General features: G+C 45.8%; 1 protein-coding gene across 2 annotated transcripts in view; it reads right to left on the bottom strand.

The window, feature by feature from the left end:
* CDK6 (cyclin dependent kinase 6) overlaps positions 1–25,175 on the bottom strand; it is a 234,537-nt gene that overhangs the window by 49,793 nt on the left and 159,569 nt on the right. For both annotated transcript variants that reach the window (XM_051853341.2, XM_002713805.5), the window contains exon 4: positions 23,256–23,365. In XM_051853341.2, coding sequence (XP_051709301.1) covers positions 23,256–23,365 — 110 coding nt within the window. The remainder of the gene's footprint in view (positions 1–23,255; positions 23,366–25,175) is intronic.

Below are 25,175 nucleotides of genomic sequence, written 5' to 3'. Positions count from 1 at the left end.
TGACCGAAGTTCACGCTTTGTGCCCTAGGCTTGGGGTTTTGCCTAGAATCCCAGCATTCCAGAACCCTAGATTATATGACTCCAAATCCTTCTGTTATCTCTGACAAGAAGCCAACCCTTATCCCGTTGTGGAAAAAATGATACTGAGGTGCTTAACAATGAGTAACAGTAACAGTGGTTCAGTTTTACTCAGCACACAGAATGCAAAAGAGCAAGCTAAGTGCTTTGTACACACTGTTCTATTTAACCTCAGATCAACACCATGTGGGAGCTATATATTAATACCCTTATTTTATGCTTGAGGAAACTGAGGTTGAGCGATGGTTAATAATGAGTCATCATCAGCCAGCTAAGAAGTGACAGAGACACTGTGGCTGCCCCAAACCACGTCACCACGGTGCATCTTCCAGACATGACTGTGGAGCTTTCCATGGACGCAAGGCTCAGGCTGAACAAAAATCTCAGGCTTCTTCAAAAGAAAACTGAATAAAGAACCAGCAGTGTGGCGTAGCGGGTGAAGCCATTGCCTGCAGTGCCGTCATCCCATATGGACGCTGGTTCATGTCCTGGATGCTCCACTTCTGATCCAGCTCTCTGTGACAGCCTGGGAAAGCAGTGGAAGATGGCCCAAGTCCTTTGGCCCCTGCACCTGCATGGGAGACCAGGAAGAAGCTCCTGGCTTTGGATTGGCGTAGCTCTGGCTGCTGCTGCCAATTGGGGAGTGAACTAGCCGATGGAAGACCTCTCTCTCTCTCTCTCTCTCTGTCTCTCCTCTCTCAAATAAATCTCTTTCAAATAAATATTTTTTTAAAAAAAAGCTGAATGAAGCAGTGCTGCCAAGTTTGATACTTCTATAGTGAATTCTAAGAAAGGAGGTGATGAAGAGCCCACGAGTGCATGAAGAACTTGGGAAGGGCTTGCCAGATAGCACTGCAGTAGTTCGTTCATTCATTCAGCACGTGTGGGGTCTGGGACATGCCCTTCACCATGCTCAGAGCAGGGAATACAAAAATGGCAAGGCTGCCCTGGTCCCTGCTCTTGTTGGGCTTCCTGGACAGGGAGAAAGGAAGACAGTCATGGAGTAACGGCGCGAAGGAAGCAGGGCTCTCGTGGAAGAGGAACAGGGGTCAGGGAAGGCCCGTGCAGGAGATGACACTGCACCTCAGGGATGAAACAGAGGGGCAGGGCTGGGGAGGGCACTTCCCTTCCATTTTTGGTAACAGCTGGAATTTTTGAGTATTTTTCAAGGGTGTTTTATGACTTGGGTTCTGTGAAGCAGGGCAACCACCATGCGATGGTCCCAGTGTGTTATCACTAATGGTTTCCTGAGCCCACTCAGAACATACCAAGGATGACCTAGACGAGAGTTTCACTAGTTGGTCTAGGACTCTTGATCTTATTATTATTATTATTTCAGACAGAAGAATCACTTGAGGATCGGGGGTAGTAGGAAAGGTCTGCATTCCGCAGAGTTCATCCAAGTGTACTGTGCGTTTCTTCCCCGTGGGACTCTCATGTCAGTTTTAGGAAAGATGGTGAAAGGGTCCCAAGGAAACAAGGCCAAACTTGCTGTTCACATGGGCCCTCAGGGGGCACTGGCAGGCAAACATGGAAAATTGAGCCCAGTTTTTTTTTTTTTTTTTTAATTTATCACTTCTGCCTGTGCAGCAATCAGAGGCAGCAGTCAGCTTAAAGCCTCAAGGCTTTTTCTTTTTCACAAGCTTTACTTGAGAGGCAGAAAAAGAGAGCGAGTGAGCAAGTGCACAGGCTCCCATTTACTGGTTCACTTCTAAAATGCCCCTAACACAGCCAGGGCTGTGCCAGGCCAAAGCCAGGTGCTCAGAACCCAATCCAGGTCTCCCACATGGGTGGCAGAGACCCAACTGCATGAGCCATTACCTGTTACCTCTGAGTGTGTGCAGTAGCAGGAAGCTGTACCTGAGAGTGGAGCTGGGTGTGAACCCAGGCACGCCAATGTGGGATGTGGGCATCCCAGAAGTCTTAACCACTGTGCCAAACAGCCGGTTTTTCAACCAGCACTGGTGAGTCTCGACTCACCTTCTTAAACACTATCCCATGAGTGTAGACATTGGAGTGTCCACTGGCGGCAACAGCATAGAAGCCCCAGGGTGCTGCCATCGTCTGCCTACATTTTTTTTCCTGGGAGAACAGGAGTTTCCAGAGGATAAGTGGTGCTGGGAGGAGCAGCGCCGTTTACAGCTGAGAAGGGGCCATTTCCCCTGTTTGCAGAATTCACGCCGTAGCTCTCTCTCCACGTTCAAAGCGTGTAACAGAGCAGTGCTGCCCCTCCTTTGTGTTCTGAGCCCCTTCCCTCCCCGGCTTGCAGAAATCTGTTTTTGTTCCATCGTATTATTTCCTTCAAGTACTGAATAATTAACCCTAATGAGTAACCTGGTCTCACAGGAGACAGGCTTGTGAAATCTGGTCCTGATTCATGCCCTACGACTAGAAGGGCACACTAAGTAATGTGCTCACTCTGGGAAGGCCAAGATTCTTTTCCCAAGGCTTGGTCCGCCTTGAGAAACAGGGAGGAGAGTTCATATTCCCATTATGGGGGCCATGTGTTGTTCTAGAATCTTCCAGGGCCTCAGAGCTTTCTTCCGTCCCAGAGACTGCCAGATGAGCACGCTTGCCCACTTTTCTCTGTGTGCCAGTGGAGCTCCATGTCAACCGACCGGAGCTGTCACCACCCTAGGCTGCCAGTGTGGGCTTCCAGATTGTCAGGCCACAGGGTCAGATTTGGGCCTGGGGCTGCGCTGCCACAGTGCTGGGTATCCAGAGTGGCCAGCAGTCAGGCAGAGCCCTCTCCATGGTAGCTTGCCCACATGTCTGCAAGGGAAGACAAATCCCATTTTGTGAAGTCTGGCATGGAGAGTAAATCGTCCACCCTCGCATCCAAAAGCACTGCATGGCAGAAGGAGAAGAAAGGCGCAGGTCCAAAGCATGGCTGTAGCACTGGGTCTCTTTGCAGATGAACCTGTGGCTACTTTGGTTTGGATTCCATGGTGTCCTCACCAGTGCTCACCAGCATCCTGTGTGTTTGTAGTTCTCAGGCTCTTCGGGTAGTTCTCTGAATGAAGTAATGCCTCGCAGAAGACATAGCATCACAGGTTTGCCCTTTCCTGCTTTTTAAAGGCCATCAAAACCATCATTCCCTAACATACCCATACAGGAAAAAAGATGAGGCTTATCTTGTTTTTCAGATATTCTGTTACAGCATTTGCATGGCACGAGGGAGATAAGTAAACGCTTGCAAAATACGGCCTGACCCCAGCTTCACCCTGTATACGATTTCTAGCCTGCTGTGTGCACTCGATAATAAGATTTTAACCTAGGCGTCAGAAAACCATGGCTCGGGGAGGGCTCCTGATGACTTTGCAGGGAAGCCGCCGTCACAAACAGGATTTCCTAAAGAGGTCTCCGGGCAAGGAAGCCTCCTTCTAACTTTGGCTCTGCCATCTGGGCAGCCCTGCTGCTCCTCCCCTACTGCAAACAGGCAGTGAGGGGACTGGGGACACTCCTTCCTATTGTTCCTATGCCTCTCACTTCCCTTTCATCTCTGGCAATAGCTGGGATTTATGAGTACATTACATGACCTTCCGAGCCTTTCCTTCGGTTTATTTGCTTCATGGATACTCCTTAGCAGGGCTCCATCTTTTGGCTTCCTCCACCCCAGCTGTATTTGCCTGAAGGTGTGGCTTCCTCTCTGTATGCTGTTTAACCAAATGGAAAAGGAGCCACAAAGACCGTGTGTGATTCTTACAGTCCAACAGTGATTGTGCACACAAGATAGCTTCTCAACAACACTGCTCTTTCTGTGACATGCTTCATAAAGCTTTTCTTAAATAGCTAATCAAACATTTCTACAACCCAGCTTGGGATTAACTTCATGGAGTCCCCATTATTCTAGCCTGGCTCAGGGTAATATTTTTCAAAACTCTTATCATTTAAAAAGTCTGTCCCACAAAGGTTAGCACTTACCTATGCATGATCACATACTGCTTGCTCACTATCACATGCCAACACGTCAAATAAGTCCTTTCTTATTTGCTCATGTGGGTTATAACCCCTGAGGCTTGTCTCTTACTTCTTTGCTATCTTCAGAATATTTTAAAGAGTATTCACATTATTCTTAATTTTTCAAAGACTGAAAGTCTTGTACAGTCCCTCAATTGGGAGAAGAATTCTACAGGGTCCCAGCTGCAGCAAGTTTCATCTCTTTATGATGTTAAGTTGGTTGAAAATGTTAACATCATCAGGATTAGTAAAATAATATAAATTCTCTAACTTACTGAATGCTTTTTGGGGATGTAAAATAACAAAGATTAAACTGCTAAAGAAGAATCTTGGGACTCTGTGACTGGGGAGAAACAGGAAAACAGGTTTAAGGGAGACAGGGACCCGAGAACACACGTGGCCTATACTGTGCTAGAACAACTCACAGAACGTGGACTCCGAGCCACAGGCTCTGAAATGTTCATTCACTCACCATTTCTTTACTCCACAGCCACTTTATGCCCTGCTTGGTTAGGTGCTGTCTTATACAGTGGGGACCAAAATAGAGGTGGTCTGGCCCCTAGTTTCATAAGCGATGGGAAAACAGGTTTCAAACCACTAACAAAAGTATGTAACTGCCAACTGCAGTAAGTGCTACCATGAAGAAGAACCAAGGTGCAGTGACAGGGACCACCAGGGGGGACTGATTTTATTCTGAGACATGAAGAATGAGATGAGCAGCCAGGAGGCGAGCTGGGGGTGGGGGTGGATGGGTGGTGAGTGCTCCAGGGAGAACACGCCAGCAATCACTGCAAGCAGTCTCTTGAAGACAGTGACCGAAGTGCTGCACCTGCGCAGCAAGGCCAATACACTGACTGTTCCAACAGGAACAACACAGGAAATTCACTCACCCACCAACAGACCTTTACTGAAAGCTGACTATGTGCCAGATAGAGTTCTATGCCCTTGGGATATCCAAGTAAACAAAACACAGGTCTCCACCCCCACGAGGTTTAACTTCTGTGACTAGAAACAAAACACACTAACTTACATTCATCTAAATAATGCAGGTCTGGCCATAGATCTTGAGATGCATGCACGGGAACGAGACCTCTTTCTGAGAAAGCAATAATGCTGTAAGGAATGGAGGGGGCCACTGCCTGTGGGGAGACTGTCCTGTACAGGTCCCTTGTGCTTCTGCACATCTTGCCAACAGAGGCACTAACTGCATTTGTCCCAGACTAGATTTTCAAGTGAACAGCCTTGGAAGACAGAGATATTCTCTCTGGAGCACAATGAGTCTGCTTACTCTTCAACATAACAATGTCTCCTGCTGGGGCAAAGGCCAGGCCAACTTAGTGTCTACTAGAAAGGATTGGGGTTCCCTAAGCATGGGTTTCTTTTCTGTAATACAACCTGTAGTATGTGCAGCTATCACCTGGTCCTCTTCTCCTTTTTCTATGGAAATTGGGGAGCTGGTAAAAATGCTGATACTCTTGCTATTGCTATTGCTGTGAGTAATAAACTGTCCTTTGTCTCTAACTCATGAGTCTTGTATTTTCTGCCAGCATCCATGAAACCGTGGCAAACTCGCTTGCTTAGCTTACAGATAAGTACACACCATTTTATAAAAGGCTTGCTAAATCACAGGTGACAGACCCAGAATACCTAACTCAACATGGATTTCATGACTCAGTCTTTGCCAAGCAGAAGATTATGCCATTTTACAACATGGTCTTGTCTTCTGTCAGAGAAGGACTACTGGGAAAAGTCATTAATGGGACCTAGAGGGCCATTTTTAGTACATAAAATGAGAAGATGCCTCAACGCTGAATCTAATTGGAGTTCTTCCTATGGGTGCACATCTGTTTGGGCTCTGTAATCACAAAGTCTCCTTTACATCAGGATCAATTCACAACAGTCTACTCACAAATGTTAAATAATCTTGATAAAATATGTTCACATTTTAGGACAGCTTTCCTCCAGACTGAATGAGCAGAATATGTCCAGGAAATTTTGAGATATGCCTTGTAAAAGATTTTCTAGAGCCAAATATGTTTGGGGAGCAATGCATGAAATATTGCTAGAAATTAAAATTTTGCATTTATTAATAAGGGCTCTGGTAAGTCCTGGTATGGAAATCTTTGTTTAAATCAGAATTTCCCAAATTATTTTAGTATTGACCAATCATTTCACAACATGCTTATTATCATCTCATAAAATACTACCCTACAAGACAGTAGCTAGATAAGTGTTCTTTAAAGTTAAAATGCAGATTTATATGGTAAGGAACATACTGCTATCATGTCAATGGGGGTGGGGCAGGAGGAGCTGACAGGTGACTGGATGTCTGGCTTTGTTACACAGAATGGTCAGGCAACCTCTAACTGGGGGAAGATTCTTGGGATCAATTGTTTCTTGGGTCGAACAAGCCAGAAAGCCCCAATTTCAGGAATATCTCCATGTTTCAGGAAAGGTAACAATCATAATTATAGCTAGCACTTGTTGTATTCAACCAATGTGCTCAGTGCTGTTCTGAGCACTGTACATTAAACTCCCACAATAAACCAGCAAAGAGGCAATACTGCTATCTATTTTCACACAGAAGGAAACAAGGGCAGAGGGAAGTCAAGTCCCTGGTACAGTGCTCCACAGCTAGTGAGCTGTGACTTCCCACCCAGGCAATCTGCCTCTGGCGCATCAAGCCACATGCCCAACTAATATTTGGAACACGGCATCTATCAGTGGATTTCCTCATTGCCACTGTAATTCCTGCTACAAAGAAATCTCCTGTACCTTCTAGTTGGGTTGACTCCTTATGTAAGTGGCCTTCAGAGCCCAGGGATCATAAACTAACACCCAGACCTTGTACTAACACATCTTGAAAACCTTGTCTAAATTTTTACGGTTGTACCAGAAGAAATAAAATACAAATGGGACATCATGTACCCATTGCCAAAACAATCTCCCTTTTGCATGATTTCTTCCTCTCACCAATTTGCTACTATATACAATATTGACTTTAAGTACACAAATGAGTAGCCATAAACACTACACCCACGCTCTTAATTATAGCCCCATGCAAGGAGGCTTTGTCAAAATGCTTCATTTCTAAAATATTTTTTCTTATAAAAAAGATATACATATACAGGCACATTTGGGCTTCCTTCAAACTCGCACTGCTTTGGGATACTCTTGGTTGGGTGCTGTGTGCTGGCTCCCAGGGATTCTTTGTGGCCTTCAGAACTATGTAGATGTCAGTTGCGATTCTGAATTGTGTGGTCGGCAGCACTTACTGCTTATTCCACTGTGCCTCTTGGGTTTTGTTGCTGCTGCTGTCGTTATTTTATATGTTGGTATACTCATTTCCTATTGCTGCTGTAACCAATTACCACACATCTGGTGGCTTAAACCAACCCTCACAAGTCACCCCACAGTTCTGCAGGTCAGAAGTCCAGACACCGCGGAGGTCAGGGGCTTCTCTGCTTGAGAGCCCGACAAAGCTGACATTGAGGTGTTGGCAGAGCCATGCTCCATCCAGGAAGTCAATCCCCCGCCTCTCTCGTTCAGTTGCTGGTGGTTTTCAGTGGTTCCAAGACTGAGCTGGGGCTTCCCATATATCCTAGAGTGGTTCCTATAGTGATCCCCACCTGTCAGAGCCAGCAACAGCAGGCCACACCCACCCATGCTCCCAAGTGTCTCTTTCCCTTCTGTCACATCTCTTTTTAAAGGGCTAGATTTAGATTAGATTCAGCCTACCCAGATAATCCAGAATAATCTATTTTAAGGTTCATAATCTTAATTTTACCTGCAAAATCTCCCTTGCCACGTAACGTTAACAAATCTGTAAGGATTAGGGGTCAGACAGATTTGGGGGGACCTTTCTGTGCCAAGATGGCTATTGCTGGTGATGATAATGTTCAATCTGCCTCAAAACAACACATACAAAAAAACCCAAGCAAAATAACCCCCCACCCCCAACAACACAAACCACATGTCATGCCAGATATTAAATTGTACATTTTATTCATTTCCAGAAGGCTTTAAGGTCCAGATAACAGGATTAAGATCAGAATGAACTGCTCCAGACCAGCAACAGTTCACGTGGTAGCTGCAAGAAGCTACTGCCAGCAACACAGGATGAGCTTGGGGGACTTAAAGGACACTGTGGTAGGCATTATAGCCAATGTATTCCCAGGAGTGCATCCACAGAGCCTTGAGTAACATACAATTTTTTATTTTTATTTTTTTCCTTGAAAGCAAAGAAAGAGAAAGATAGAGATAGGGATTTTCCACCTGCTGGTTCACTCCCCAAATGCTTGCAGGAGCCAGGAACTTCACAAGGGTCCTCCCGTGGGTGGCAGGGATGCCAGCACCTGACCCACCACTTGCTGCCTCCCAAGGTGTGTACATCAGCAGGAAGATGGATCTGAGGAGGAGCAGCCAGGACTTGAAGCAGGCACTCTCACGTTGTATGTGGGTATTCCAAGCAGTAACTTAACTATTGGCCATAACACCTGCCTTCTGATTTTTTTTTTTTTTTTAAACATGGAAGAACCCTGGCAGGACAGCTGGTAACCATTTAGTTGCTATATAATAAAAGAGGCTGCGGGATCTCAGGCAAGATGCAGGGGCCTCTAGGAACTTGGAGTACTTTGGGAAGTGGTTCTTTCCCAGTGAGCATTCAGGCATGTGAACATCTGAACAATGGGTAAGGGATGTAGCGCTGTGCGTGACACTTACACTACCAGTAAGATGAGTAACACGAGGCCACTCTCACTTCCAGGCAGGAACGCTCCACCACAAACACCTTCCTTAACGCCGCTGCCTGTTAAGCAATTCCACGAATGTTGGACATTTTGATGAATTCTTTTTGTGTTAATACACATGTTTACATAGAGAAATTCAGTGTTAGAGAAAGATGGGAAAGAGCCAGAAATGACCATACTGGAAGGAACAAATCATGCATCTGAAAGTTGAATAACCACCCCCCTCTTTGCATCACTTCCTGTTTCCCAGGTGTCAATGCATTTTGCTTGTTGCTGCGTGCCTTCCAAGTGGGCCATGATTTGGTGGCTCCATATAATTTTTTCTTATCTTATTCATCCCCGTTTTCTTTAGTATTTCCCTTTGACCTACTTCTTTTTTTCCCTTTAGGTTGTTAGAGACTGTTTCTTTCTAGCCATAGGTGGGCTAAAATGAAACATAATTTTAGTCATATTTAATTAGATTTTTAAATCTGATGGTATCCTCTGCCTGAGGCTTCTCAGGGGGGAATTTCTGAAGTCCAATTAAAGGGCTATTCTCATAATAAGGACTAATAATTCATAATGAAATTATTTGCTTTAAAGCCTCATCCAGATGCTGCTGTGAAAAATACACTAACCCAACCACATTCCTCTAGGGTCATTAGTATGGCCAGTACTAACAGGTGAGGCCTGCTGACGTCACTGTTACCCTTCGAGCTTCTGGGAAGGGCTGGGCGCTGGATGTGTTTACCACCCTGCTGGGCACCCCTCTGGTCTACAAACCACAGCGCCTCCTTCTCGGTGTGCTCAATTCCACCCCCTCCCACTTAGCTCTGGTGTGCCCACCTGGTATTCAACCAACCAACAGCCACTGAACCTGCTCACTCTCTGTTGCCTTCACACATTTAAGACAACCCAGCTGAGTGAGAAGTGCTTGGGTTACACACGCTCCCCCTACAAGGCTATGGAATTTTCTATTCTCTTCTGGCTTTTGGTTAAAACTGACTGACGTTCTTTCCTTTTTGTATGGTATTAAAATAAATTTCTTGGATCCTTGTGGACGTGTGCCTTTCTCTTTGCAACTCAAACTTTTTTTTTCTAGGATGGGCTCTGTGTTTCTCTTTAGAGTGGATTTTGTGAGCTGTGGCTCTGGTAACCATTTTTCTCGCTCACCTCATAACAGAATCCTGATCTTCAAACTCTCATCTATCTGATGAATGCTGTCCATTTCTCTGGTCTTACTGGTTCAAGAGCAGGTCCCAAAGCAGTCCGCAGGGTTCACCTCTGGACTCCTGCTCAGACGCAGCACGGAATGCATTCTTTACGGGGGCATCCTGGTGTGCTGTGTTAACACCTGGAACTACGACAACCCATTGCCACAGGTGAATCTCTGGAGATGCCACGGCACAGATGAGGGCCTCTCAGAGACTCGGAGCTACTGCTACGGGATCAAGTCAAGCCAAAGCTCACCTACCTCTGGACTCACCATTCACACGAAGCAACACACTCCTTATTCTCTAAGATGACATACATGAGTTAGCACGCACAGCCCTGGGCATCCCAACTACTACAATGCCTCTTTTCAACGATTTTCTCCAAAACATTGCAAGGCTTCCTCATCTGCATACTCCTCTTTTCTCAGTTTAGGAACATGCTTCTCTCTTTAATTATGGTTTAGATGAATGCATTCCAAGACCATCAACTTCTTAGGCCAGATTTCTACTCTCTATCCCTTATATATTTGTCATTTTCTCATTTAAACCTTCTGTTCCTTTCCTTTGTATCCTGTGAGAACTTCCAGTTTTGTCTTTCACATCAATGCTCCCAGTCCATATTACATGCAGTCTCTTTTTCACGCCTCCTGTCAGATTTTAATCGCACACTGTACTTGGCTTTCTTACCGTTCCACAACTTGGCCACCTCCCTTTTCAGCTCCATTTGCTGTTTTTACACTCCAGAACGTTCAGTTCTTGCGGCTTTGTTTCTGATCTAGAGAATGTCTTCTAGCACTCTTTTGTGTTAATTTACTGATTTTTGGGAATTTTCTGATTTCACTAGCTAGTTATTTTCAGAATTTTTTTTTCATGTCTTTTGGATAATGTTACTTTGCCTTGTTTAGTAGTAGTTCTTCAAAAATTACAAGCATTTCATTCGTTCACTTTGTTTTCTCATTCTTCTAAGAGGAGTAATCTACCCAGACAACGTGTAGCCAACACAAAGCAGACATCACTTTCAGCCCATTCTGTAAACACCGAAGGCTCCTTGAGCTGCAGCTCTTAGATTTTAATATGTGGTGTGTTTCACCCAATACTGCTCTCAAGTCTCTGCCCCACATCCTAATTCCTCTCACCTCCAGAACCTGGGCCCCTTTCTGCTCATGTTTTTTAGAGAAAATGAGATGTAACACTAATGACAGAGGACAGTCAACAGAACCCTGGAGCTCTCCGTTGGCAGTCACGGTGGGGCAGTTCTCCATTTTTTGAGCTGAAAAAAATCAACCTTGTGGATTTGCAACAAGGGAAGTGAGAAAGGATTAAGAGGGTATTCTTACTTCCAGCTGCACCTAACAAACCTGTGTCATCAAATAGGTTTTTTTTTTTTTTTTTTGACAGGCAGAGTGGACAGTGAGAGAGAGAGACAGAGAGAAAGGTCTTCCTTTGCCGTTGGTTCACCCTCCAATGGCCGCCGCGGCCAGCGCGCTGCGGCCGGTGCACCGTGCTGATCCGATGACAGGAGCCAGGAGCCAGGTGCTTTTCCTGGTCTCCCATGGGGTGCAGGGCCCAAGCACCTGGGCCATCCTCCATTGCACTCCCTGGCCACAGCAGAGAGCTGGCCTGGAAGAGGGGCAACCGGGACAGAATCCGGCGCCCCGATCGAGACTAGAACCCGGTGTGCCGGCGCCGCTAGGCGGAGGATTAGCCTAGTGAGCCGTGGCACCGGCCATCAAATAGGTTTTAAAGCCCATTTGTAGGGGCCGGCGCTGTGGCAAAGCGGGTTAACACCCTGGCCTGAAGCACCGGCATCCTATACGGGTGCCAGTTCGGCTGTTCCACTTCCCATTCAGCTCTCTGCTATGGCCTGAAAAAGCAGCAGAAAATGGCCCAAGTCCTTGGGCCCCTGAACCCACGTGGGAGACCCGTAAGCTCCTGGCTTCAGATCGGCACAGCTCCGGCCATTGCGGCCAATTGGAGAGTGAACCATCATATGGAAAACTTCTCTCTCTCTGCCTCTCCTCTCTGTGTAACTCGGACTTTCAAGTAAATAAATAAATAAATCTTTTTTATTTTTTTAAGTCCAATTGTAGCTGCATGGAGATTGCCAAAATAGTTTTGAAAATCAATTCACTGCCAGTCTTAGTTTTTTTATTTTATTTTATTTTTTATTTTTTTTGACAGGCAGAGTGGACAGTGAGAGAGAGAGACAGACAGAGAGAAAGGTCTTCCTTTGCCGTTGGTTCACCCTCCAATGGCCGCCGCGGCCGGCGCACCGCGCTGATCCGATGGCAGGAGCCAGGAGCCAGGTGCTTTTCCTGGTCTCCCATGGGGTGCAGGGCCCAAGCACCTGGGCCATTCTCCACTGCACTCCCTGGCCACAGCAGAGAGCTGGCCTGGAAGAGGGGCAACCGGGACAGAATCCGGCACCCCGACTGGGACTAGAACCCGGTGTGCCGGCGCCGCTAGGCGGAGGATTAGCCTAGTGAGCCGCGGCGCCGGCCCAGTCTTAGTTTTTAATATTAGATGTTTTTGTCTTTTTAGTGAGAAATTGAGAGGGGCAGTAAGCATCATTTAAAATCTATTAAGAGGTACTGCAACAAGAAGCTGTTAAACAGACAATCTTTTTAAAAAGGCATCACTGAGAAAATGTGAGATGTCTGAGTACTAAGTTCAGTATCATCTTTAATGGGGTTGTATACCACATAACTAACTACCTATGAAGTTGACTTCATTGCATAATGATACCTGGATAATTCAACATGACTTTGACCAACAAAACAGAGCAACTGCCTTCCAAATTCCTTCTGAATATTGAAATACTAGTACATCAAATTACCAGTCAAATGGCTGGTAGCAGCACCCACACATATGGCAGACTCCTGCTGCCTGACTTCCAAAGTTTTGGATCTCCTCCCAGGTTTTGGACGGGGAATGTCCAGCAAATTCTAAATATACCAGTGATAAAAGAAGACCTGGAAGCAGTCAGAACTAAAATCTAGCTTCCTTCACAGTTTGAGATTCCATGACTCCTACAGCCCTTGCTCCACTGTTGAGGAACAGTGTTTTCCTCTTCTTAGTATCTGTTGAACTTTTTACTTAGCATAGGGTTGATCTTATTGAGTATAAACTGAACTGAAAGTAGATCATTATAAAAATTAAGAGAGGGAATAGGAGAGGAAGGAGGAGGAAGGGTGGGAGCATGGGCAGGAGGGAGGGGAGGGTGGGAAATATTGTTTCTATGTTCCTGAATCTGTATATATGAATTCCTGAAAATTTGTCTACCTTAAATTAAAAAAAAAAACAAAACTAATTTCTGTCATAAACCTGATATTTTGAATGGACCTTTGCAAAATTCTAACTTCCAAGTAAATACAGTCCACGTGTCTGCAGCATCTTTTGTTCTCATATTATCATTCTCAAAGTGTGTGTGCGTGTGCACCCATGCATGTACGCACATCCCTAAGAAGCTATTAACTCTTAATCCTGTCTAGAAGGAAATTCTAACATCTGTAAATTTAATTTAGCATGCAAATTAGGGGCAATAAATCACAAATCCAATACTATTGTGTATTATCAGACGACCATGCTGAATGCTCTGTATTTCCTACGATTAGGATGGGAAGAAGAGAAAGACTGAGAGGCAGAGGGAGAGGACAGAAGAGAAAGAAAAGTAGAGAGGTAGGGAACAGGAGGGAGAAGATGATGGGTGAGCTGAAAGGAAATCAGGTACTATTTTTTTATTTCTATATGAAAAATGCTCAGTGCTTCTTAGTACTCAAGTACTGCCAGACATCAGCTTCTCCAGCTACCCCAGGAAAGCCAGATGGGAAGCAGACTCTTAGTGCAAGACAACAGAGCATCACACCATCCCACAGCAGTGGGCCAAATCGAGTTACCCACAGATTATCTCTACAACCTAAGCAGAATTTTTTATCACATCCCTTTTTAAAAAATTAATTTATCTTTTAATTCCATTTTTATCAACATTTAAAAAATAAGCTTATCTTATTTTTTCTTTTTAAATTATTTATTTATTTTATTGATTTGAAGACATCGAGAGCTCTTCCATTTGCTGGTTCACTCTCAAAATGCTTCCACCAGCTAGGGGGGGTCAGGTCAATGCCAGGAACCAGGAATTCCAACCACGTCTCCCACACAGGTGGCAGGGACTCAAACACTTGAGTCTGCCTCCCAGGGTGTGCATTATCGAGAAGCTAGATTAGAAGCAGAGCCAGGAGGTGAACCCAGGGACTCTGATATGGGATGCAGGTGTCCCAAATGATATCTTAACCGCTTACCAAATGCCCGCCCTTTTATAACATTCTACCATTTGTTGTATTTTAGTGCCTTGGCACTGTTTCGTGGGAAATTATGCAGGAATACAATAAAATCTCATGCATTTACATTTATCTGAAATCACTTATATTATTTACTGTATTTATTGTCTAGCACATTGCACGAACATTATAAAACAACAAATTTAAGTGTTATATCGTGCTTTGAGGAAGTTACCAAGGCCAGACTCAACTCAGATCATAGCGCCAAGTCCCAGCTACAACAATTTTGTGTAGGCCTCATATTTTTTATTGTGTGGGGCTGGGAAGTACCTCCTGTTCATCAGAAAAAGGAAATGACAAGTTTGTCACTGACCAGAGATTTGAGGAGTAAGAACTGGCTTTCAATGTATAAAGGATCTCCTTTCTATGCCAGGAGTGGGTGGCTTCTTGCCTTAAACCAAGTATTTGTAATCCACCTCAATGGTTGAAAGATGTGGCTGGGTAGACCTGAGACTGAAGACCATGCAGACTGGGAGTGATTCATCTGATTCTTTTCCTAACTTGAGGAAGTGGCCGATGGAGAAACCTTCCATAGCTACTGCAAGCAGTAGACCCAGAGGACAGAATCTGGAGAAATGCTGCATGAGCTGTGTAGGCTGAGTGAGTAGGAGAGACGAGGTGAGGAGAGGGCCCTCCTGGAAGGAAACCAGCGCTCAACACTTGTCTCCCAGCCTCGGCACTGCTGAACTGTGCAGCAGGATCCTGGGACTGCCTGTGCGCTGAAAAAAACCGGTCTACACAACTGCTTGGGACTTGATCTAAGATAAGCTTTTTGTAACCGACAAAATGAGGTTGATTCCTTCCCCTATCACTCCTCAGCTGATAAAAAGGAAACCTGGTGAATTTTACAGTTGAAAGAGGTCTCTTGTGCATCAAACCAAGCTTAACAACAGCTTTATAAAATTACCATATTCACTGAACACCTTCCATTTTGTATTATTTTTAAGTAGGGTTAGAAGAGGTAGCCAAGGTTTCCATAGGAGGTCTTGAATGACTTTTAACAAAATCTTATTTCTTACCTTAAGCTAAAAGCAGAATTTCGTTGAAGTTTTTTCAAGGGTAGTTTGCTTCTGGTAGCAGAAAGTTTAAAATATGCATGTTGTTTGACCTTGTAATATTGTTTGAAATTCACCATATAGAAATACTTGGACAAATATTCTAAAATTAGGCCAAGGATTTCACTGCAATGTTGTTGATAACAGGATAACAAGCAAACAAACAAACTCTAAATGCCCAGCAGCAAGAAATTATGCAGTGAATGGACAGTTTTAAAAGTGGGCTGGGGGCAGGTGTTTACAGATGGTTAAGATGCGAGAACAGCGGTTAAGACGCTGGTGCTCCACATCTGACTCCTAGTTCTGGATGCTGATTACGCAGAGCCTGAGAGTCAGCAGTGATGGCTCAGCTGGGTTCCTGCTGCCCCATAGGAGAGGCCTGAATTGAATTTCTGGCTCCCAGCTTTGGCCCAGGCCTGGCCATTCTTAGCATTTGAAAAGTAAAGCAGTGGAAGGGAGTTTTCTCTCTCTTTCTTTCTCACAAATAAAAAGTTTGAAAGTAAGTTAGATCTCTATGTATTGACATAATTTTTAAACGAATAGGCAATGTCCAGAGGAGTACAGTGTAAGCCTATTTCTGTGAAATTTACCAGTACGCATATGTATTTATGTATACAACAAATGTGTACACACACACACGCACACTTCTGAGTCTGTAATAAAGAAGGTGTGGGAGTGTATCTAAGAGGTTATACTTTGGATGCAGTACACAAGGAAATATTCATATTTTATACTCCTATGTCATTTGGTATCTTTTTTTTAAAAGGCGAGGTAGCATTGGTATCTCCTAACCTGATCCTTTCCTCAGCCACTGTTTTTGTTTCTGCAAGTGTTGTAGGAGATGGAAGAATGAGAAACCAATGAGGCTAGGACAGAGGGGCACTGACTCATCTCCTCCCTCCTGCCCCACAAATGGCAAGCTTATGAATCCTTTTCCTTGATGGTTTAGAGCCACACTGTCATTACTAAGCTCTTGAAATGTGGCTAGTTCAAACTGAGACAGCTGTTAGTGTAACATATGTGTTAAGAGTTTGAAGAATTACCATTAAAAACCCTCATTCATGTTCATTATATCTTGAAATGACACTATTCTAGTTATCCATGTTATGCTTGCCTAATTTTCCTGTGCAATTCATTTAAAGCTCAGTGTAGCTACTAGAAATCACGAAGCTCTGAGTTCAAGCTCTGCCAGTGACTAGATGTGGAATCCTGGTGTGAGACACTTGGGAAGATTAACAATGCAGAGCAAGTGCTCGGGGCAGGGCACAGGAGCTGTCATAGACTGTCAGCGTGAGCTGTGCTAAATATGTCCAGAGTTCCAGAAATGACCAAGACACAGTTGTACCCAGAAGAAAAGAGCACCAGAATTGGAGTGAACTTTGAACGTTACCCACTCCAATGTTTTAGAATCACAAAAGCCCAATACAGAAAAAAGAGGGAAGAAAACTACACCTATCAAAGCTCAGCGTGGGAGCAAGGAGGACTGTGCACTCCCTAGGCTATGACGAGGGTGCTTAGAAGTCTGTGGAATGGCAGGGACTGACTTCATCTAGCAGGTAAGATGATGTTGGGGCTGGTGCCGCGGCTCACTTGGCCAATCCTCCACCTGTGTTATCTCAAAAGTGGGGGAAAAAAAAAAAAAGACAGGGAGAAGGAAAGAGGGTAGCAGGGAGAGAGGGAACACCATTATGTTCTTAGTACTCTATCTGCAAACCACATTGAATCTGTTAAAAACTAATCAAAAATTAAAATTAAAAAATTAAAAAGAAAAGAACAGGGATGAAGTGAGGATGTGGAGAAGAGACTGCTGGGTTGAAAGGAGAGTAGCGCTCAGGAATCTGCAGTCAGGCTGGGAGGGTCAGAGACTGTGGGACTGTGGGCACGGCAGGAGGCGATGTCCTAGCATGGACGGCGCGGTGGACACACCCACCAGAAGCCCGATGACAAATGCCGCCAGCCCCTGTGCCGCAGCCGCCCTCATTTCTGTCTGTAAGCAAAGCTTTCTTGCTAATGGACCATGACGTCCCTGAGCTCATCAAGGGGTCGCTGACTGCTTAAGTACTGACTAGGGAGACAGGGAGAGAATAAGCAGAGTGGTATGGTGTGGAGTCAGTCAGGACCTGGAGCAGCCGTCTCCTCCCAGGTGCAGAGCACTCCCATCAGCAACACTTCCTTACTCTGGAGTGGCTCCACGCTTACACATCACTGGTCCCAGGGCTGGCACTGTGGTGCAGCGAGCTAAGCTGCAGTGTGGGATGCCAGCGTACCACGTGAGTGCCAGTTCCGGTTCTGGCTGCTCTGCTTTCAACCCTGCTAATGCACCTGGGAACACAGTGGAAAATGGCTCACATACTTGGGCCCTTGCATCCATGTGGGAGACCCAGATGGAGTTCCGGGGCTCCTGGTTTCAGCCTGGTTGCTCAGCCCAGGCTGTTGAGGCCATTTAGTGAATGAATCCACAAATGGAAGAGAGCATGTGGTCTTTCTCTTTGTCTCTCTCCCTCTCTTCACCTTTTAAAGGAAGCTGATGGCTTTGGCAGAATCAAGCCACCAGCAGAAGCCTAAGAATGTGCAATTTCCTTCCCAAGGAGGATACAGTGTCCACAGGGCAAGTCTTGCCTTCAGTAATTTTTAAAAAAAAAATTTATTGGAAAGGCACAGTGACAGAGAGAAAAGGAAAGAGGGAGGGAGGGAAGAAGAGTGGCAGGGAGAAAGAGAGAGAGAGAGAAATATCTTCCATGTAATAGTTCACTCCCCAGTGGCAGCAATGGCTGAGGCTGGGCCAGGCTGAAGCCAGGAGCCTGGAAATCCATCCGGGTCTCCCATGTGGGTGGCAGGGGCCCAAGTACCTGAGCTGTCACCTGCAGCCTCGCAGAGTGTGTATAGCAGGAGGCTGGAGGAGAAGAGGAGGAGCCAGGACTTGAATCAGGCACTCTGATAGGGGATGCTACTGACACCTGTCCTGACCTAACCTGAGGTGCTGGGTTTCCTCCCAGGTGAGTGCTTCTGGTGCTCTGATGTGCAGATCCGAGTTAAGCACCTCATTTCCTTGAAGTCACTACAGACCGTGCTCAGACGTGGAGCACCCACACAGCAACCAAAGGGAAAACTGGCAAGGCACTCAATGACCTTTTAAAGACACTTGCTTACTGACCACCGAGCCACAAAGGACAATTTCTCAGCTACTGGGTGTTTAATTCATGGAAACCAATGATGACAAGCCCACAGAGCAGACAAGGAGCAATGTAATCACAAAGCCTTTTTAGTTGCCTGCTAACAGTGACTGCATTTGTTATGGTCTTCCTGTACTACTTGGCATTTCCGAGCTAGGGATCAGCAGAGCTGGCAACCCAGAACTTCTAAGAATTACTATCTGTTTACCATGATCTCCATATTCACAGAATTAGCGGCAAATCTTATTTTTTAAATATAATTTTCTTTTTTTGACTTTGCTACAACCTGGAAAACCCCGTAACTTTGAAACCACAGACAACAGTTCTGAGCAGGATAATAAGGCAACCCATAGATGCCTGGAGAATTCACATGGTGAGTTCTTTTTGCCACGTCGTTAGAAAGCAGTCTATCCCATCCATGCATCCATCTACTCCCATCCTTCAAGCTGACGAGCTGGCTACTGATCAAGTTCATAACATTTGTTAGTGCTGACATATAACTCAATCAGGAGTAAAGATGGATTATCCACAAAGTGTTAAAGAAGGAAGATAAAAAATCTAGCTCTAATCCATTTTGTAGAAGGCTTCTTTGGGTCAGTGTGGGCAATTATTAAACCCAGATAATGGTGACAGATGGTGCTCAAACTTTCTGGCTCTTTGTCAACCATCTGCCCTAAGACACTCTTGATGGAGTTCTTTTTCCCTAGGTATTCAGTTAGAAGGCATGTATCTCCTAATAATAGCACAGAGACCTGGTCAACCTTTCTGATGTTGGAGACCTAAAAATAAGAGCTATTAAATATGTGACTTGCTTCTCACCTCTCTAAAGCATCACTGTTGCAACACTGCAATAATCCATAAATCATCCGAGATAAAGAATATGGCCCAACAACAGCCAGGAGAGACACACGGCAGAGTAGCAGGTAAAAGGCTGTGGGGTCAGACAGACCTGGCTTCAGACCTGGCCAGCTAATAGCTGGGAGCACATACCTACCTAGCCGTGGCCATCTCTAGCTCACAGCCCCGAGTGCGGGCTGAATGAGAGAACACCCGTGAGGAGCCTGAGTGCTACCCTCAGGGCAAGGGTAACTCCCTGGGCTCCTTTACTTCTTCCAGGTTATGGAGGCTGGTGAGCCTTGCAGGTGCATCAACAATTACTCCCTGAAGACTTTACATAAACAGCTAGGATGTGACCTCTAAGGAAGGTCAACCCTGCCTTCCAGCCTTCAAAACAGACTCCTCATCATACGCACTCACAGCACCTTAGACTTCTGCATAGCACTTACTTCCGCTCAGGTGTCAGGACCGCCTCCAGTTTCTGTTGGGATTTACATTACCCTTCGACAAGTGGGCCATGCCTATGGTAGCCACCCAGGAAGTTACTCGTAGGCTAGCCCCTGGGAGAGGGTTTCCAACATGTAACACGTACCACTGACAATACGTGACATGATTTCAGGGGATGAATGTACACCAGGTTTCTTTTTGCACACTAAGTTTCTGCTTTTCTTTCTTCTTTTTTTTTTTTTTTTTAAATAAAGATTTATTTATTTGAAAGTCAAGGGTTAAAGAGACAGGGAGAGAGAGACAGAATCTGCTGGTTCACTCCCCAATTGGTTGCAACTGCTGGGGCTGGGCCCACATATTTATTTTGAAGAAGTGGCTCACCAAGTCTGATTTTACACTCATAAGTTTTGTTTAGGATGATGCTAAACGAAAAAGTAAATTGAAGGTTAAAAAGAAAAGCAATGGCTTTCCCCCCATAATTTCCCTCCCACCCGCACCCTAAACTGTACTTTGGAAAATTATATTCACTAAATAAAAGTGTTTATAATAAAAAAAAAGAAAACAGGAAAAGAGAGGATTATCTGAGAAAGATAAACAAAAAAGGTAAAATTAATAACATTATAGCCAATGAAGAAGGACTTATAATTTAATTTATGGGCAAAGAGATGTACAGGGAGGTAGATGCAACATGTAAGAAGATTAGCAAGCAATTTATTTTGCTAGAATTTACCATATGTGAACTGAGATGGATTTCAGGGCTGTAGATAAAATTGTGAAAGATTCTGAATGTCAAATAAAGATATTGACATGCCTCTCCTATGGGGGAAAAAAAAAAAAAAGAACATCTACTTTGAATTGTGTGGATTCCAACACAATAAAAATATGGACCATAGAAAAAAAAAAGAAAAGCAAATGACAGTATGGTTAGCCATATAAGAATATGCCAAAATAATGAAGGTGACAAAGAGACGACAAAATTTAGAAATCGCTGCCTTAGCAGAAAGTAAGAACGCAGAGTGGATGCATGACAGGACTCCCAGATTTAGGATTAGTCAAAAGCAATGAGGGGATCTGTGGCTTGTGAATTCTCAACTGGGACAACATGGAATTGGAAGTCAAGTTAGATTCATGCTAAGCTGGGGACTGGACCCCAGACCACATCTGGTGTTAAGAGGCACACCACGTTTAGCTGTCTGCGTAGTATCATAGGAAACTCCACGTGTGAGCTGAGCAGAACAAGGGTCAGACCCCATGGCATATTCAGGGTCACAGCTGAACCAGCAGGAACCCTAGGAGACAGGGAACCAGTTCAGGGAGGATACGTGATTGGCCTGGATTCATTCCTAGGCCTTAAAGGCACATGGAATTGGTTTCTGATACTGCTCCCTTCTCCACACAACTATTTCTGGGCTTATTACCTTGGTGCAAGGCTTTGATCTGCTTCCAGTTCCAGCCTCCTGGCGATGTACACCCTGGGAACCAGCAGGTGATGGCTCAACTACTTGGGTCCCTGCTACCCACGTGGGAGATCTGAACTGCGCACTCAGCTCTTGGCGTTGGCTTGGCCTGTCCTCCACTGTTGTGGGCATTTGGGGAGTGAGCCAGTGGGTGAGGGATCTGTTTGTCCCCTTCTCTGTCTCTCTGCCTGTCAAATAAATGAAGAAATGAAGAAAGAAAGAGAGAGGGAGGGAAAGGGAAAGGGAAAGGGAAAGGGGAAGGGGAAGGGAAAGTGAGAGGAGGAGGGGAGGGGAGGGGAGGGGAGGGGAGGGGAGGGGAGGGGAGGGGAGGGGAGGGGAGGGGAGGGGAGGAGAGGAGAGGAGAGGAGAGGAGAGGAGAGGAGAGGAGAGGAGAGGAGAGGAGAGGAGAGGAGAGGAGAGGAGAGGAATTCCTGGCCTCAGCCCCACAGTGAACCAGCAGCATCTGCAGGGTGGGGCCTGGCACCTGCCCTTTCTAAAGGGCCCACCCCGGGCTGCACTGTCGCCTCACTCAGTGGCTCTCACCCCGAGGGTGCCCCTAGGATCAAGTGGAGGGCTTGTTAAGACACATGCTGCTGGACCTCAGTCCCAGGGCTTCTTCTACTCTGCAAGTCTGTGGCAAGGCCTGGGTACCTGCATTTCCAACCAAGTCAGAGACCAAGCTTTTACCACCACCTATTTAGCCTAATTGGCAAACACCATAGCTGGGTCTGATATCCCTCTTTTTCTTCCCTATTTGGTAGAACAACAGTACTGGGTTGGAATTTATAAGACTCATACCCCTGGTACTTCCTAGCTGTTTGATGCACCAGTCCATCCTCACACCTCCTAAAAAAAGGTGACATAAGGGAAGAGTTTCAGTGCTATCCTTGGCACACACCAGGCTTGCATCAAACATCTGAATCCTCTCATGTTCTTGCCATGATCACATCCTGTCGGCTACTGATGAACTGGCTGACTTCTAGATGTTTCTATTACATGTACAAAACTTCATTTGGCTACAACAAACACAAACAAGCAGTTATGGACCACTTCTTTTTCTTATGAGCTTCATTTTGAATATAGTGTGTCCAATGGGAATATGCTCAGCTTCCCAACTCACAATTTCCCATGGAAATAAAAACAGAAAAAAAATAGAGATTAGATTATGGTTAGGTTCGCTGTTTAATTTTGACCAGGCTGAACTTAGTACCCAGGCATGGATTATTTTCCTGGCAGATCTTTATTATATTGTTTGGCTATTTCGTGTGACCTGAAAATCAAACAAATGAATCACAGACTTGCAGACTCCAGGGGCCCTGGAAGTCATCTAGCTCAGCCTCTGAGTGCCAGTGCATGGTGGTCCCTGTACACCCAGTGAGAACACACAATCCCCAAGCTACTTTCCAGATAACTGACTCCGTGGACAGATCCCCCTCCTTGAACCAAAATTCTTCATTTCTGTAATTTCTACTTTCTTGTTCAAGTTTTGCCCAATAGTGCAGAAATGTCTGGTTTCTCCTCCATATGGCAGCATTAAAATATTCTACATGCTCCTGGTCCGTCCTTTCCAGCCCAAGTAGCCTTTCCTCAACTATTTGGATCATCAAAATTTTTGTTTTAAAAAATTCCCACATCCTTAACCTTAACAGTCCCATTCCTCCTCCAATGGATCAAGTCTACTTTGAGGGTATTCAGTCACTAAAAAAAACCACCGTCCGCTTCTCATGCACCATGTCCTATCACCTCAAACAAAACCAATCCCAATGTAAGAATAGCAGAGTGTGAATTTACCAACAGAGTTTCCAAGAGCGGGAAGCTACAGTGTACAACACTACGCTGTAAGGACCGGGAAGGCAGGTGACTCGGAAGCGGCAGCCTGCAGCATGTGGGTTTGGACATCATGAGCCTACACGACAGAAACGCCACGCTGCCGCGAAATGCAGCTTCACAAAGAAAATGGTATTTCTTACTTTCTACGAAACATTTCTGCAAATATGCAGCCGACACTCCAGAGATCCACGGGCGTGGCGTAGCTGGACTGCAGCAGGACTTCTGGAGCTCGGTACCACAGCGTGACGACCTGCAGGGGCAGAGGGGCTAAGCGTTACTGAGGCTTCGGCAACAAGATTCAGATTCGCAAACACTCCTGTTAATCACGTGGGGCCGCTGTGATAAAAGCAGTGAGTAAACAGGACTCATCACTGGCACAGCAGGAAATGAAATCAGTCCCACACCCTGGGTTCCCACCCCAGACACAGTTTGAGTTATCAGGAGGGCAAATGACAAGAGTTTCAGAAAGCAAAGCAGAGTCAGCAACAGCAACAAAATAAACTAAACCCAAACGTTTAGCTCAGTTTACACTTTTTCTTAAGGGGATTATAAAAATAACACATGGGCAACAGGTGATGGCAAGGAGTCCAGCCCAATTCCCAGGCCTGCTTTATTAGGGGATTAGACGACATGTCCAGTGGCTGACGCAGGTGACCGGAAACCTACAGAACAACCAGGGCCAAGCTGCTCTTACCAGGGTCCTGGCAGGGAATCAAGATAGGACCCCTCCTGTGGGGAGGAACTTGAGGGAATGCATAACCCCACTTTCAGACCTAGAGAGAACTCCACTTCCTACAGAGCAGTGTGTGATGGGGAAGCCACACGACTGCTGCCAGGTTGACGGCTGAGGAAAACGCAGTGTGTTAAGGCTTCATATTTCTGCGAGTGTAGAGGTTCGAGTATTTCCCTTTTTGGGGTATGGAAGAGGCACATATCCTACAAATATCTGAGACGAGGGGAGACATTCCATCCACTGTTCACTCTCCAAATGCCTCCAACAGTCAGGGCCGGGTCAGGCCAAAGCCAGGATCCTGGAACTCAATCCGGTTTCCCACATGGGTGGCAGAATTACCCGAGGCAACATCTGCTGCCTCCCAATGTGCACATCAGCAGGTGGATTGGAAGCAGAGCAGCCAGGACTCAAACCGGGCACTCAGATATGGGATGCAGATATTCTAGTGACTTAACAGCTGCACCTACACCAACCCCTAGTTCTACTATGAGTGACATCTATCTAAATCTCCTCCAGTTCTGCCTCACTTATTTTGATGCTGTATTACTTGGAGCATTCAGATTGTAGATGTAAGTCTAAAAAATGGTCGCTATCAATTTCCTTCTTTCCTGGTGTGCACGTGCTGCTCCGCCCATCAAGTGATGGAGTTTATTCACCTTCCGTAGAATCTGAGTGCTCACCTGACCCGCAGAGCGTGTTGCAGTAATGTGTGAGACGAATCAAGTTAAGGTCAGAAGACTTGTGGTCCAGGGCCTTTTCTTTTCTTTAAATTTTTTTGACAGGCAGAGTGGACAGTGAGAGAGAGAGAGAGAGAGAGAGAGACAGAGACAGAGATAAAGGTCTTCCTTTGCCATTGGTTCACCCTCCAATGGCTGCCGCGGCCGGTGCACTGAGGCCGGCGCACCACGCTGATCCGATGGCAGGAGCCAGGTGCTTCTCCTGGTCTCCCATGGGGTGCAGGGCCCAAGCACTTGGGCCATCCTCCACTGCACTCCCTGGCCACAGCAGAGAGCTGGCCTGGAAGAGGGGCAACCGGGACAGAATCCGGCGCCCCGACTGGGACTAGAACCCGGTGTGCCGGCGCCGCAAGGCGGAGGATTAGCCTAGTGAGCCGCGGTGCCGGCCCCAGGGCCTTTTCAAATGTTGTTTTTGAGATGCCTGCTCCTGGAACCCTGCTGCCACGCTGTGGCACTTACAGGAAGATGCCCCTGTGGACAGCTCCAGCAGATCCCCTGGATGGCTGCAGCCCCAGGCAATGTCACACACAGCAGAAGAACTGCCCCACTGGGGCCAGTTGCCTGACAAAGATTACTAACAACAGTGAAAT

The sequence above is a fragment of the Oryctolagus cuniculus genome, chromosome 16 (assembly GCF_964237555.1).
Source record: "Oryctolagus cuniculus chromosome 16, mOryCun1.1, whole genome shotgun sequence".
NCBI lineage: Eukaryota > Metazoa > Chordata > Mammalia > Lagomorpha > Leporidae > Oryctolagus > Oryctolagus cuniculus.
Note: the sequence above shows the minus strand (reverse complement) of the source record. Positions and strands in the feature narration are given on the sequence as shown.